The sequence below is a fragment of the Amphiprion ocellaris genome, chromosome 10 (genome assembly GCF_022539595.1).
Source record: "Amphiprion ocellaris isolate individual 3 ecotype Okinawa chromosome 10, ASM2253959v1, whole genome shotgun sequence".
NCBI classification, from domain to species: domain Eukaryota; kingdom Metazoa; phylum Chordata; class Actinopteri; family Pomacentridae; genus Amphiprion; species Amphiprion ocellaris.
In genome coordinates, this window is record NC_072775.1 from 28673427 (window position 1) to 28689833 (window position 16407).

At 41.7% G+C, this 16407-nt stretch overlaps 1 protein-coding gene across 1 annotated transcript; it reads right to left on the reverse strand.

Annotated features, from left to right (window-relative positions):
- Positions 1–817: 817 nt before the first annotated feature.
- On the reverse strand, positions 818–12590 carry LOC111577585 (potassium voltage-gated channel subfamily H member 2-like). Its single transcript, XM_055014872.1, has 8 exons — positions 9773–12590; positions 9531–9652; positions 9070–9141; positions 6853–6943; positions 4792–4900; positions 4547–4692; positions 4167–4419; positions 818–1745 (listed from the first exon to the last, which is right to left on the reverse strand). The coding sequence occupies exons 1-8, from the start codon at positions 9903–9905 to the stop codon at positions 1295–1297; spliced, it is 1377 nt and encodes a 458-aa protein (XP_054870847.1). The 5' UTR covers positions 9906–12590; the 3' UTR covers positions 818–1294.
- Positions 12591–16407: the final 3817 nt, after the last annotated feature.

Here is a 16407-nt window from a genome sequence, read left to right on the forward strand (position 1 = left end):
CAACCACCAGCAGACATGATCCCTTCCAAAAATTTGAAGATAATATGGTCCCGTTCTCCACTTCAACAGCAAGGTAGATTTAGTGCTGCTAATATTATCAAAATGGTTCCAGGGCCCCACCAGATATGCAATCAGCCTTGTTGAAGACTTCAAGTCATCATTCGAGCTCTTCATAACACTGTTGATTGAAAATATTGTACTTGGGTGACAAATTTGGAGGGAAGTGTGTGTATGGGGACAATTGGAAAGACATGGATGTAGTTGACACAGAAGCCTACACTGGCTTGCTCATTTTGGCAGGCATTTACAAATTAAAGGGTGAAGCAACAGCAAGCCTTTGGAACACCGAGACTGGAAGGGCAATGTTTCCAGCCACCATGTGTCTGAAGGCATTCCAGGTTTTATCCCATGTCATACATTTTGATGACAAACAAATGCTTATGAGAGGAAAGGGTCACCAACATCAATTAATATGGTTCATTCTGTGAGAGTGATGAATTGAATGTGCACCCCAAATTATAAAAGATTTGGATGAAAGATTTCCAAGATACACTAACTCTAAAACTGAAATTTTGGCCTGATGTTTGTGATACAGGAAAGACCATATCATCACCATAACCAATAGGGTTCGTACTCCTGTGGTCAATAATATTGTCAGTAAATTTGAGAAGATTTGTATGAAAACTTTTCAAGATACATTACTTCTAATTTAAAAGTTTGGCCTGATGATGGTGCTAGAGGACAGGTCAACTCTGATAGGTTTCATTATGAATGGGGTTATTTATGAATTGAACAAATAAAGTGCCTGACACAAAAACTTGGTCAACAATTTTATGTAAATTTTCTGGAGGCAAATATCCTTGGGGTCAGCTTGACCCTAAGGTAAATTTTGGGTTTGTATTGTTTCCTGTTGCCTTGTAGTCAGTCTATGTAAGTTACCAAATATAAACACTATTTTGTTATCTACAGTTAACAATAATCCCATGACTTTTTTTCTGTACTTTTTCAATTATTATTTTTTGCTTCACATCCATCTGTTACTATGTATAGAATTATGTTAGCTCTACTGGTTCAGTTTCAGGAAGGATTTACATGAATTACCACAAAGGTACATGATATCTACCACAAAGGCTACAAAAACCTTACATGAACTTATAGGAGCTACATACTTAGATTTTACTCTTTCAAAACTGTTGCAAAGGAAAAAAAATCATAACATCACACTCACTTATTAAATACATCAAAGCCTGCCAATCCTCAATTTGTCACATTACACTCGTTTTGTTGGCTTCAGTCAAGGCCAAGCTTGAGCTGTCTGAGGAAGACTAGAGGAGGAAGAGTGGGAGGAGTTTTGAGAATGGGTTGGAGACATGAAGGGGTTTTGGGGGAAACTGGGGGCAGAGAATAGTGATTGATACAAAGAAGACTGGAGGGATGAGGTATCAATGAGAGGGGGTAAGTCAGTATGATTGTCAGAGGATTCACAACTGAACGAGTTTGATTCCAGAAGTTGAAGTGCTTGATCTTGGCTTACATTGGGCTGCTGGGGGTTGGTGGCTGATGACTTTTCTGTGGGGTAGGAGGGGGTTGGGGTGCCAGTTCTGGATGCAGTGGAGGACAGGATGGGGGAAAAGGGTTCATTAGGTGTTGATGTCAGGGTGCTATAGGAAGGTGGGATCGTTGGCATCTGCCTTTGAAGAAGCTGCATAATGATCCCTATGTCTGCTGACATACGAGACTCCAACCTAGAAAACACAAACATCAATTAGGGTACAGCTAGAAGGGGTTATATACAGTATTTGGATAAACCAGGCTGTAGGTTTGCAGTAGTACAGTGTGTTTTCTCAAAATACAGACATCTGTAATGTAGGCGTTAGTCATTTTGGCTGATAAATGAACTGGGAGAATCTGTGATAGCTCAGAACAGTATGAACATTGCACAGCATAAATATCCATAGGCAGCAGCATCCAAGAAAATAATTCTTGCTTGCTATTTCTTCTCTGCACCAAACCTGATGAATATTGACAGCACATTCTCTGGTGAAATGAAACCAAGATTCATTTGTTCAGTTCAGACAGGGCATAGTTCTGACACTCAGGAGGAGGGAGTATGATGATATGGGCCTTCATGAGTGCAAATGGGAGATGTCATTTATATAGAACCAAGAATGCCAGTAGATATATCAAAATACGGTCTGACAAGATGACTTGAAGTTTCCAGAGGCTTAGCAGAGTAATTCAGTATGGTAACAATTCAAAATACACTGCCAAACTCACACAAGAGTTTCTAAATAAGAAACAAAATTAAAACTATGACTTGGCCAAGGGGCTGCACAGTGGTGTAGTGGTTAGCACTTTCGCCTTGCAGCGAGAAGATCCCTGGTTCGCGTCCCGGCTTTCCCGGGATCTTTCTGCATGGAGTTTGCATGTTCTCCCCGTGCATGCGTGGGTTTTCTCCGGGTAGTCCGGCTTCCTCCCACAGTCCAAAAATATGCTGAGGTTAATTGATTATTCTAAATTGCCCGTAGGTGTGAATGTGAGAGTGATTGTTTGTCTCTGTATGTAGCCCTGTGACAGACTGGTGACCTGTCTAGGGTGTCCCCTGCCTTCACCTGAGTCAGCTGGGATAGACTCCAGCCCCCCCGCGACCCTAGTGAGGATTAAGCGGTGTATAGCTGATGGATGGATGGACTTGGCCAAGTGTGTCACCCGACTTGAATTTATCGCGGACGATAGAACAGTGCTCAGCCTCATTAGTGACAACAATGAGACTGCATACAGGGAGGAAGTTGAACAGCTGGCAGCACGGTGCAATAACAATAACCTGGTTCTCAACACAAAAAAAATTAAAGAAATAATAGCAGATTTCAGTAAATCTGGACAGCTCAGCCACCCCTACTCTTCATTTGTAACGAGGAGGTGGAGAGGGTCTCAAACTTCAAATTCCTGGGGATGACTGTGACAGAGGACTTGTTTTGGGGAGAAAACACACGACCCTGGCCATTAAGAAGGCACAACAACGTCTATTCTTCCTAAGGAAGCTTCAATGGAGAAAATTCTCACTAATGCTGAACGTCTACCACTGTGCTGTGGAAAGTGTGCTGACATATGGAGTACTGGTGTAGTTTTCCAGCTGCTCCAAGGCTGATCAGCAGGCTCTTCAATGAGTAGTAAAATCATTGGAAAAAGCCTCCTATTGCTATCCACTCTCTTCACTTCATGCTGTCGGCACAGAGTCCAAAACATCCTCCACAGTCCGTCATACCCAGCACACCATTTATTCTACCTACTCCCCTCCAGGAGGACATACAGATCCATGAGCCAAAAATACCAGACTCACCCACAGCTTATACCCCCAAGCAGTCAGGTTGCTGAATGAGTCAGCTGACCTCATTCTTTTGGAACATGACATTGCTGAACCTGACCAACCCTAGATCATAACCCTAACCCTCACAGGCTAGTAGGCACTAGCCATGATGAGGGCATCATCACTTCATCTGCCTCTCTTCTTACGATGATGTGCCCATCACTTTGGAACAGGGTAAATCTGGACTCATCAGACAGCATGACGGACCACATTTGTTCCTCGAAGATGATGGTTCACCACGATCCTTCCAGGTTTTAATGATGCTTTGGATGGTTCTTAAAGTGATTTTAGTAGTTTCAGCAATCTCCTTAGTAGTTTTCTTTGCTTGATGCAGGCCAATAAAAAAATTGACCCTTCTGAGACAGATTGACATCCTTTCTATGACCACAGGATATGTCTTCTGACATGGTTGTTTAAGAAATAAGAAGCTCTTCACTGCATCAGCTAGGGTTAAATAAGTTGTTGCCAGCTGAAACATATTCATCACTGCAGTAATTATTCAATGGAAGGCACTTACCTATTTGCTTAGTTAAATCCAGATGGTGACTTTTTTGGCCAGGCAGTGTAAAATATTCTATTATATCAAGTAAAATTAATTAAAAGCAGGAATTGTTTAGTTTGTAGTAATTGAACAAATAGCCTAGGCCTAAGGTAAATAGCTGGGCAAGGTACCGATGTAAGAAGTAATTATTAAGTGCTTTTACCCTTTGTGTTTTACTTCAAATCTGATGTCAATGTAAAGCCATCATCTCTACAGTCAAAAAAAAAAAAAATGCCTTGAAAAAGCCCTGCGACTCACTTGCTTATTTGATGCTGCAGTTCCTCCAGCCTGTTCTGCAAATCCGTCTTCTTTCTCCAAGAGATAACAGAAGGAGGAGAAAAGTGAGGAGTGGGACTGGAGGAACAAGGAGACGATGAGCGGAGGCAAGCGATGCGCTGAGAGGCAGGCTGAGTTGGAGGCTGAGAGTTCAGGCTGAGTGAGTGCGACACCTTCTGGTGTCTCTGGTCCTCCCGACTCTCTGCACCCCAGAGTGTAAAGATGTCAGACACTTCTGAAAAGCCACACAGTACAGGACACATAAATCTAGATGGGATTGTCATCATCACTTACACAGTCTTTGTTTTGTTTATATATTTTTTCCTTCTCATTTTGGCTTTGAATGCATGTTCAACACCTACCTGTAATAGAGTTGTTGGTCTTCTCTCTCCATTCAGTCTCAAGGCATCTTGTAGTACTTGTGACCGTTGCACTAATGGCGTTCTGGAGGGGACCGGTTATCTCTGAATCCTCCTTGTCACCCTCGCTGGAGAACACAGTGTCATATCTACAGAAGCATTTAGTTTAGAGTTTTCTTTTGTAATGGGAAATATACAGAATAATTAATGTATGTTTTATTAGAGGTGAACAAAATACAGTGTCTTACAATGTATGTTTATAGTCATTTTTATTCCAGTCGCCCCACAGTTCCCAGTTATTGGGCTTTCTTCTACATCTGTACACTGCACTCTGTCTCCCAGTTGTGATGTTTTCACCTGGAAGATAGAGTAGAATAGAATATATCATTGCAATTTGCAACAAAATGAAAAGAAAAAAAGAAAGATGACACAACAACTGAGTTTTTCTTTGAAAAAAAACTCTTGACATTGCTAGGGATTAACCAGGCATGAAGCTGTTCTGCAACTCTCACAAAAATCCAAGGTGAAATCTCCTTTGAAATATATAGTAAAAAAAAATGGCATGCTTAAAATGTTTAGAGCCGTATCCATCACACAATGCCACCAAGAAAGCATCTGATTTGCCTAAAATACATTCTGCAGCCCTACAATAGCCCCAAACATAGCGTCAGAGAAAAAGAAAGCTTAAACAACAAGAGATGTCCTGCAACAGATGATGTGGCTCCCACTCAGCACTGATGTCATCATGAAGTAAGGTAAAGTTAAAGTAGACAAAGGGAGGGTCCAGCAAAAACTTGATTGTGGTTTTCTCTGCTGTCAAGACAGAGATAATTCTGGCCGGCTGAAGTACCGCCAGCCCATTGCTACACAGGCTATAGGCCACATGTAGGAACATCCATCCAGAAGACACACTTGGAAAAAAGTAGCCTTCCCCTGTTTTCACCCTGCTGCTAAGCAATTAGGATTCTTCTCATAATCCTTCATTCGAGGTGGTGGCACGTGTGCACACAGCGGTTTGGAGCTCCCGCCTTTTTTTCTATTCTTTTTTTTTTTTAATTTATGTGCCTTTGTTTTGTTCTTACAGTTACCTGTAGCAGCAATAGTGTACAGTAGGGCTAAGCTGTAAGATATAGGGGAAAATGCACACCACCAAACATTTCCAAAGCTGGATTTTATTCCATAGGAGATTCAGCGGACCGCCGAGGCTTTCACCATCCCCCCTCTGCGGCAAAAGAGGCGGAGGACACACCATAAACAAAAGCGGGGCAAGAGGGACGGCCTGCGCTAGCTAGGCTACAAGCTAACCCACACAGACCGGCTCTTCCCAGTCTCTTCCTCACAAATGCCAGGTTGCTTGCCAACAGAATGGACGAGATGAAACTGAGGATCGTCTCTGGAAAGATCGACAGCTGTGTGGCAATTGTTACCAAGACCTGGCTGGACAACAACATCCCAGACGCGGCAGTGGAGCTAGCCGAGCGCTCTCTTCTCCGGGCGGACAGGACTACAGCCTCGCAGAAACGCAGAGGTGGAGGTTTAGCTATGTATGTTCGCAACGCCTATTGTACTGGTACAAAAATCATCGGAACATACTGTTCTCTCGACTTGGTATATCTGGCAGTGAAATGCAGACCATTTAAGACGGTTAACGAGCTCTGTTGTATCCTGATTGTAGCCGTCTACATACCTCCGCGAGCTAATGCTAAATTAACACTGGAGCAGTTGTACTGCTTGATCAGTCAGCAGATGAACGACAACCCAGAGGTGGCTGTGATCAACTGCTGACACTCTATATTTTCCTCTGTCAGAGGTTTCTCTGATATTTATTGACTATGGATATTTTCTTGCAGAACAAGGCCTGAGCTTTCCACTAACACAGACCCTATTCCATCCATGGTCACAAAATATTATATTCATGTAAAATCTAATCATCTTAATTTCCCGTAACACACACAACTTCTATCATGGCAATTTTTACATTAACATAATTCCTTTGTATTCTATATGTTACACATGATTTGTACTGCTTAACTGTGGATATTTACATATTTCTGGTCAATATGATGTAAATTCCATTCCTTTTTAAAATCTCAATTCATTTTATTTGATTATTATACACTAAAACATCAAAGCAAATTCTGCCTATGTTTACACTTACCTAGTAGTAAGATGTTAATGTAATAAAAACATTTTTTCTATTATAATTTTTTTCAAATAAGTGACATTTAATAAATGTTTTCCAATGTTGTGTCAACATTATTACACAGACAATGGGTGCATTCAGCTTATACACTGTATTTGTGAAGTACCTGTGTGAGTCGAAGATATTTTGTGTTTGTATGGTCTGTTGAATCCATCACAGTCATCTCCACCCAGAAGACCTCCAGATTCATTATTTACCTACAGGTGGTGGTGGGATGGTGGGTGATGTGTGTGTGTGTGTGTGTGTGTGTGTGTGTGTGTGTGTGTGTGTGTGTGTGTGTGTGTGTGTGTGTGTGTGTGTGTGTGTGTGTGTGTGTGTGTGTGTGTGTGTGTGTGTGTGTGTGTGTGTGTGAGAGAGAGAGAGAGAGAGAGAGTGGGGGGGTGTTGAGGTACATGCATTGCTAAAGAAAATGGCCAATTACTGTTGATTCAACTGGAAATGAACCATTTAAGATGCTGCTGATCCATCAGAGCTGTACATTTTGTCTCTGATATTTACACTTCACTTTGCAGAAATTCAAAAGTATTTAAAATCGACTTATACGTCATCATATACAGTCAGGTTCATAAATTAAACAGTGACAATTTTCTGCATTTTGGCTCTGTTAACCACCACATTGGATTTAAAATGAAACAATCAAGATGTGCTTCAAGTGCAGCATTTCAGCTTTAATTTGAGTGTATTTGTGTATTTCCATCCAAATCAGGTGAACGGTGTAGGAATTACAACACACTGTATGTGTCCTCCACCTTTTCAAGAGAATAAAAGTAATTAGACAATTGGCTGCTCAGCTGTTCCGTGGCCAAGTGTGTGTTATTCCCTCATTATTTTATTTAAAAGGAATAGATAAAAGGTCTAGACTTCTTTTCAAGTGTGGTATTTGTGTTTGGAATCTGGTGAGGTCAACTCAATATGAAGTCCAAAGACCTGTCACTATCACTGAAGCAAGCCATTATTAGGCTGAAAAAAACAAAACAAACCCATCAGAGAGGTAGCAAAAACATTAGGTGTGGCCAAATCAACTGTTTGGTACATTCTTAAAAAGAAAGAAAGCATGGGTGAGCTCAGCAATGGCAAAAGACCTGAAAGACTATGAAAAACAAATGTGGTGGATGACAGAAGAATCCTTCCTCTAGTTAAGAAAAAACCCTCCATAACCGTTGGCCGGATCAAGAACACTCTCCAGGAGGTAGGTGTGTCAAAGTCAACAATTAGGAGAAGATTTCACCAGAGTGAATACAGAGGGTTCACCACAAGGTGTAAACCTTGGATGAGCCTCAAAAACAGGAAGGCTAGATTAGAGTTTGCCAAAAAACATCTAAAAGAGCCTGTGCAGTTCTGGAACAACAGCCAACAGACAGATGAGACAAAGATCAACTTGTACCAGAATGATGGGAAGAGAAGAGTCTAGAGAAAGGAAGGAACTGCTCATGATCCAAAGCATACCATCTCATCAGTGAAGCACAGTGGTGGTAGTGTAATGGCGTGGGCATGAATGGCTGCCAATGGAACTGGTTCTTTTCTATTTATTGATGATGTCACTGCTGAAAATAAAAAGCAAGATGAATTCTGAAGTGTTTCAGGCAACATCATTTGCTCACATTCAGTCAAATGCTTCAGAACTCATTGGACGGTGCTTCACTGTGCAGATGAACAATGACCCGAAGCATACTGCGAAAGCAACCAAAGAATTTTTTAAGCCAAGAAGTGAAATGTTCTGAAATGGCCAAGTCAATCACCTGACCTGAATCCAATTGAGCATGCATTTCACTGGCTGAAGACAAAACTGAAGGGAAAATGCCCCAAGAACAAGCAGCAACTGAAGACAGCAACAGTAGAGGTCTGGCAGAGCATCACCAGGGACCAAACCCAGCAACTGGTGATGTCTGTGGGTTATAGACTTGAGGTTGTCATTGACTGCAAAGGATTTGCAACCAAATATTAAAAGTGACAATGTGATCTATGATTATGTTAGTTATCCAATTGCTTTTTGTCCCTTAAAAAGGTGGAAGACACATATAAAATGTGTTGTAATTCCTCCACCGTTCACCTGATTTGGATGTAAATACCCTTCAATTTAAGCTGAAATTCTGCACTGATAGCTCATCTTGATAGTTTGAATCCATTGTAGTTGTGTAGAGAGTCGCAAGGCAGAAAATTGTGTCAATGTCAAAATATTTATAGACCAGACTGTATGTGTCCCATCAGAGCTACTTACCAGATGATCCACTGGATTCAGTCTCAAATTCAGTCTCCATTGCTGACAAATCACAATGTCTACATGGACTGAATCAGTAAAATAATTGTAACATAAGTAACATACATCTCTGAGGTTGAAGGTGATATCCAGGTTGGACCAGAAATATTCACAGAATTTGGGATATATGTCCAGAACCTGTAAACACAAACAGTAAGGGGAAAATAGCATTGGTATTGTAAATATGCAATCAAAAAATATAATAAGAAATATTAAAATACAATATTATTTTTCTCATATATATATATATATATATATATATATATATATATATATATATATATATATATATATATATATATATATATATATATATATATATATATACACACACCGGGGGGCTGGAGTCTATCTCAATTGACTTGGGGCAAAGGCAGGGGACACCCTAGACAGGTCACCAGTCTGTCACTAGAATAATCAATTAAACTCAGTGTTCCCCAGTTTGTGTCCCAGCCTTCCAGAAATATTTCATTATTCATTATTGGTAGAAACTAGATAAATATAGGTTGGACAGCAAAACAAGATACCTCCAACATGTCCTGTCTTTGTATTGTGTGCAGATCACAATAGGTCAGGGCTTTGACATCAGCACTGGATTTTCCTGGCAGATCATAAGGATTAATAGGCTCCCCAAAAATATCATTCTTTCCTGGAAGACAAGAAAATGTGGTTATGATAAAAACATAGTACTCTTGATGTAGGAAGCCTTAATGACTCTCCTCAAATCTTGCTTGAGTTCATAGCCTGTAAGTGTCATACTGGCACCTACCCAATATAGCTAACACCACATCTTCTTTAAGGATTTCTATGGATCCTCTGGAGATGAAGTACAGAGCAGATATCAGGTCTCCAGCATGGACTAGGGTGTCACCAGGAGGAGCATGAGTTGTCTTGAACCTCATTGCCAGGGCCTTTAGACACCCCTTAGTGGATCCTAGACACCAGAACAAAAGCAGAGTGTTAGTCCATGTTTTCTGACATGTTTTTCTTTAATAAGCACGTAATAGTGGATTCAAAATGCACTCAAATGCCCTCATTTTCTCCAAACTGTAGCTTTTAAGGGATAACACTGCCATTTTTGCGTACCAATGTACACTTAATAGCCCATAATCAAAGGTAAAGTTGTATTGAAAGAAATGTTTGCAATTTTCTTCAAAACAAACTGAAATTTCTCATTTTCAATATAAAGAACATATAAGTACAGTCACTAAATATTCAAACCCCATTATTTTTTTAAACAATTTTTGTTGTAAATGTGATAGAAGTCAATTAATAGATTAAATAAGAATTTTTTCCTCCATCAACTTTCACACACTTGTCATGCCCTCCACATCTGCTTAGTTGTTAGCTTTCCTTCTCCCTCCTTCCCTTTTCCCTTATGGTGGGGTGAGTGTGTCTGTGTGTGTGTGTTTCCCTCCTACGGGGTAATCACTTGTTTGAGGACACCTGTGTTGGGGAATGGCTCACCTGCCACTGATTTCCACAGTCTACCATAAAACAAGGGTTCAGCTCATCATTCCATGACAGAGAGTTGATCAGACTGCAGTCAATCAAGTCTAACCAAGTAATTCTGTTATGCTTTGTTTTGCTCTGGTTTAACCTATTTCTTCTCTGCCTTTTTCCTGATCCATGCCTGGATACACTCCTCCCTGACTACCCTTGGATGTGCACACCCAGGTCCCAATCTGGACATGCATTCCACATCAAACCCTCTCTGGATCCAAAGTCAGCCTTGTGTCAAGAACCTCCATGAGCCAAGCCACACAGCCCTCTTCAACCTGGGGTGGACTGGCCATCTGGCATACCGGGCACTGTCCCGGTGGGCCGGTGTCTAGTCGGGGCTGGTCTAATGAACTAGCCCTGAAAATGGATGGTGCTGGAGTGTTGGGCCCATACCCGGCCGTCGCCAGCAACAGGAGCTGCGAGGGCTAAGCCGCAACAAGTAGAAGGGGTGCAGATCTTGGTGGTAGTAGCAGACTCCGCGACCACTCTCCCTCTTTACACTGCCAGTGAAGTAGAGTAGCTTGTTTCCCAGGTCACATCATTGTTATAATTAATGATAGTGATTTTGTCATTTGGGTGTAGTAGTTTCTGTTTTGCCATGGTGGTGTGTAGTTGTAGTGGGCCAGGATTGTGTGAGCTCCTGGTTATGCGTAGCTGTATATACTAGAGATCGACCGATTATTGGTCGGGCCGATTATCGGCGCCGATATTTGGAAATTTGACGTATATCGGCATCGGCCTTTTTTTAATCCGACCGGCCGATATGCAGAAAGCAATTTAAAACTGGGTTATTTCGGCTCAGATGCAGCCGCGCCTCTCTCTCCTGCCTGCTGTCTCCTGCACTGTTCACCCCGTCCTCTGATTGGTTAAGCGGCAGAGGCAGAGCCTCCGAAGAAGAAGCTGTCCTCACACACACTGGAGAGTGAGAGGAAAAGTTTTCTTGTGTGAGAAGTAGAGATGGGATTTATGGCTCTTTGAAGGGAGCCGGATCTTGAGGAGCCGTTCCTTTCAAAGAGCCGTTCAAAAGACTGGCTCGTTCTTATCTTCATTTATTTTAGAAATCAACCAGGGGTAACTCGTTTTTATCCAGGAAACAATCACTGGTAGCAGTTACAAGATACAATATGGATCTCAATATTTCAAACTTACACATCCCACCAATATATACTCTATTGGTGGGAATTATTCTAAAATACTGATTAGAATTTCATTTGGCCTATATCCCCATGCTTTGACGGTGAGATCACTGTTTTGAATTTTCAGTCACCTAAAAAATTTTGTGGCACAATAAAACTATGCAGACTACCGGATAACTTCCATGCAAAACAGCTTTACTGTAAAATGTTCCACACAAGAACATTTTAACAATACAGAAAAAGATATATTTTTTTCTTTTTTTTCCATCACTAATATCTCCTTCTCCCTGATAAAGCGGCAAATGTGGCTCCGCTCCAGTCTCCAGTCATTCGGACTCGGGAGGTGCTCACACTCCTCCTCTAAGTTAGCTACATATAGAGCTGCGTTCATGTGAATGGAGCTGCTGTGGACAACTCAAATTCGGAAATGTCATGAGTCGTTCACATGAAGGCAGCATGGACAACTCAGACTCATTGAGGTGAAACGTAAAGAAAGTGTTGGCAATTTCCACATGCGAACGACTCGCAGCTGTGAACTGGTTCTCATCGTTCACTTAAAAGAGCCGTTCAAACAACTGACTCGTTCACCAACGTCACATCTCTAATGTGGTGGGCCCAGTGGGGTCAGAGGCTGCTGTAGATGCAGATGTGGAGGCAGAGGAGGCAATGGACACATCAGTGTCACTGCTGTTGTCTGAGTCTGGCTCTGCTCTCAAACCTGTGACCTGCACTGTTGGGTGTTGAGTCTTCAAATGCCTGTGTAAATTATTTGTTGACCCAGACTTGAATGAAATGACTTTCTGACAAATGCTGCATTTAGCCTTACTGTTTTCTTCGCAAGAAAAGTGCCCCCAAATGCTGCTCCTTCTCCTCTGACTCATTTTCAGACGTGTGTGTGTCTTCTTCGTTCGAACAACCGGCTACTACGTTGGCACTGAGACAGAGAGGCACTCGTGCACGTGTGTTTGTTTTTTTAACCGTGACAGCAGCGTGCACGAGTCATGGCTCCGCTCCTAACCAATGACAGAGGCACGCAGGGTTTTTTTTCCCCACTGCACTGGAGCACTCACGTGAAGAATGCGTGCACAACACTCCTGCGCATGCGCCACTCCCCTCAAGTGTTCTGTCTCTAGCGGAGGGGCAGGGAGCATAGACCCTATGCATAGACCGAAGGAGGAGTTAATTTGTGTGCGTCTGCTTTAAACACGCATAGGGAAAAAAGAACGACGGAAAGAACGGCTCTCCCCCAGCCGCGACTCGGCTCCGATCGTTCATGTTTATGAGCCGTTCAAAAGAATCGGCTCGTTCGCGAACGTCACAACTCTAGTGAGAAGCTCCGGACAGAAAACACGTGTCAAAGGTAAATGCAGAAAGCTCTTCCGAAATTGTAATAAACATCCCAGTACTCTGCATCTCACAACTACTACTAACGTTACAGTGAGCAGCAGAATAACATAAGAGCAGAGTAAACCTTAGCGGCAGCTCTGCTAACTCGTATTACGTCCCAACATGTCTGTGAATTATTTAAAAGAAGACTGCTGATAATATCGAGATGGAAACAGTCCATGATAGAAAAGCATGTGTGTGTGATTAAGAGAGAGTGCATAAAAAACTCAGTTCACTTGTTTTAGGGAGCGCTAAAGTAGAGGCTGCTTAGCTTTTACCATAAAATTAGTTCGTCGATCTGGCTCTAAATGCTCTGCAGACTATGTATTAGCAATGGGGAAAATACACCGTACTTTCCGGACAGTAAGCCATTACTTTTTCTCACGCTTTGAACCCTACAGCTTATACAATGATGTGGCTAATGTATAGATTTCTATAGGCCAGCTTCATGCCGTCAATACGTTTATCCTCGTCAGAATGAAATTACCGAACCGGTCACAGTGGACCAATGAAACTGTTCGAATTAAATCAAACGCACTCACACTAAATTCTTCAGATCAGTCATTTTGCGCTTCATGCACACACCCTCATCATGGAAAACACACGAAGGAAAACAAGAACAACTCCAGGTTTCTCTTCAGCACTGTAGCCAGGCTGACAAAGAGTCAGAGCTCTGTTGAACCTTGTATTCCTTTAGCTTTGAGCAGTAACAACTTCATGAGCTTCTTTACAAATAAAATTATTACGATTAGAGAAAAAATTACTCTGGCCCTTCCTGCAAATGTCACAGATGTATCATCGAGTACAGATACTTTAGAATTGGCTGTAAGACCAGATGGATATTTAGAATTTTTCACTCCCATACATCTCTCTGAACTCATTTCAATAGTTCCTACATCCAAACCATCAACATGTCTTTTAAATCCTATCCCAACTAGACTGTTCAAGGAGGCTTTACCTTTAATTAATTCTTCAATGTTAGATCTGATTAATCTCTCTCTAGTAACAGGTTATGTACCACAGGCTTTTAAGGTTGCTGTAATCAAACCTTTACTTAAAAAGCCCACTCTAGATCCAGATGTTTTAGCCAACTATAGACCAATTTCCAACCTCCCATTTCTCTCCAAAATTCTGGAAAGAACAGTTGCAAATCAATTATGTGAACATTTACAAAGGAATAGCTTGTTTGAAGAGTTTCAGTCAGGCTTCAGAGTGCATCATAGCACAGAAACAGCTCTGGTGAAAGTTACTAATGACCTTCTCATAGCGTCAGATAATGGACTGGTCTCTATACTTATTTTATTGGACCTTAGTGCAGCATTCGATACAATCGACCACAAACTTTTATTACAGCGACTAGAACATTCTATTGGCATTAAAGGGACAGCACTGGACTGGTTTAAATCCTACTTATCAGACAGGTTCCAGTTTGTGCATGTCAACAATGACTCTTCTGAGCATACTAGGGTTAATCATGGAGTTCCTCAGGGTTCTGTCTTAGGACCAATACTGTTCACATTATACATGCTTCCCTTAGGCAACATTATTAGGAAGCACTGTATTAATTTCCATTGTTATGCTGACAACACTCAATTGTATTTATCTATGAAGCCAAATGAAACTAATCAGCTAGCTAGACTGCAAGATTGTCTTAAGGACATAAAGACCTGGATGACCTATTTCTTACTACTAAATTCAGACAAGACTGAAGTCATTGTATTTGGCCCCAAACATCTTAGAGAATTGCTTTCAAAGCATATAGTTACTCTGGATGGCATTACGTTGGCCTCCAGTACTACTGTGAGGAACCTCGGTGTTATCTTTGACCAGGACATGTCCTTTAACTCGCACATAAAACAAATCTGTAGGATTTCCTTTTTCCACCTGAGAAATATTGTGAAAATCAGGAACATCCTGTCTCAGAGTGATGCAGAAAAACTAGTCCATGCATTTGTTACTTCTAGGCTTGACTACTGTAATTCCTTATTATCAGGTTGTCCCAATAGCTCTCTGAAATATCTACAGCTGATCCAAAACGCTGCAGCCAGAGTACTGACGGGAGTTAGCAAGAGAGATCATATTTCTCCTATATTGGTTTCTCTTCATTGGCTTCCTGTTAAATCTAGAATAGAATTCAAAATCCTTCTTCTGACATATAAAGCTCTTAACAACCAATCTCCATCATATCTTAAAGACCTGATAGTACCATATTATCCTAGCAGAACTCTTCGCTCTCAGACTGCAGGCTTACTTGTTGTTCCTAGAATCTCTAAAAGTAGAATGGGAGGCAGAGCCTTCAGTTATCAGGCACCTCTCCTGTGGAACCAGCTCCCAGTTTGGGTTCGGGAGGCGGACACCCTCTCTATTTTTAAGACCAGGCTTAAAACCTTCCTTTTCGACAAAGCTTATAGTTAGGGCTCACTGGGGGACCCTGACGGGGTGAGCTGGTGTTTTCATTTGCAAAACTGACTTCCCCTCTTGACGTCCTTTTAGTTTGCCCCTAGTTATGCTGCTATAGGCCTAGACTGCTGGGGAACCTCTCTTGATGCACTGAGCTCTTCTCTAACTACCTATGTATTTACTATATATACCATTATTGCATTACATTCACTCTGTTTCTTTCTGTGTCCTTTCTCCGAGTGTCCCTGGTCCCAGAGCTGGATGCTGGATGCTTCAGATGTGTGGCTGTGTTTTATGGTCCTTGTGTCCCACCCCCCCACCTCTCTATCTCTACCCCTCTATCTGTATCCCTCTATCTCTACCCCTCTATCTGTATCCCTCTATCTCTACCTCTACCCCTCTATCTCTACCTTTCTACCTCTTCTGTCCCTCTCAACCCGCCCGGCCAGCAGCAGATGGGTCCCCCCACATTAGAGCCGGGTTCTGCTCGAGGTTTTTTTCCCTGTTAAAAGGGTGTTTTCCTTGCCACTCTCGCCTTTTGGCTTGCTCTGGGGGTCAGGCATATGGGTTCTGTAAAGCGTCTCGAGACAATTTGACTGTAATTGGCGCTATATAAATAAAAATTGAATTGAATTGAACTGAATAGAATTGAATATGAGTTAGCTTTTAAGTTAAAGGCAATCGATCTGTCGGTCAAAGAAGTAAACAGAGCTACTGCACGTATTTATTTTGAGATCCGAATATTCGGATTCTTCGGATCCATATTCAGGTGCGCTCAATAGTCTGGAAATCACGGTATGTAATGTGGAGAATAGTATGTAGTTAAAGTCACGTGAAAAACTCTACAACTCACGACTACTAACGTTGCTATGAGCTTTCTGGTCCTATGATCTGAAAATGAACGGGAAGATGAGAGAGTAAAATTCAGAAATGATTTATCTGAACAAAGTGGTGGAACATTTTTAATACTGTGTGAGCT

Bases quoted from the DNA above. Each gene is read 5' to 3' on its own strand.
- LOC111577585 (XM_055014872.1), bottom strand. From the start codon at position 9,905: ATGAGGTTCAAGACAACTCATGCTCCTCCTGGTGACACCCTAGTCCAT. The intron at 4,693-4,791 runs GTAAGACACTGT...ATGCTTCTGTAG, and splicing joins AATGACTATAAACATACATT to ATATGACACTGTGTTCTCCA. The intron at 1,746-4,166 runs GTGAGTCGCAGG...TGTGTTTTCTAG, and splicing joins CTGCAGCATCAAATAAGCAA to GTTGGAGTCTCGTATGTCAG.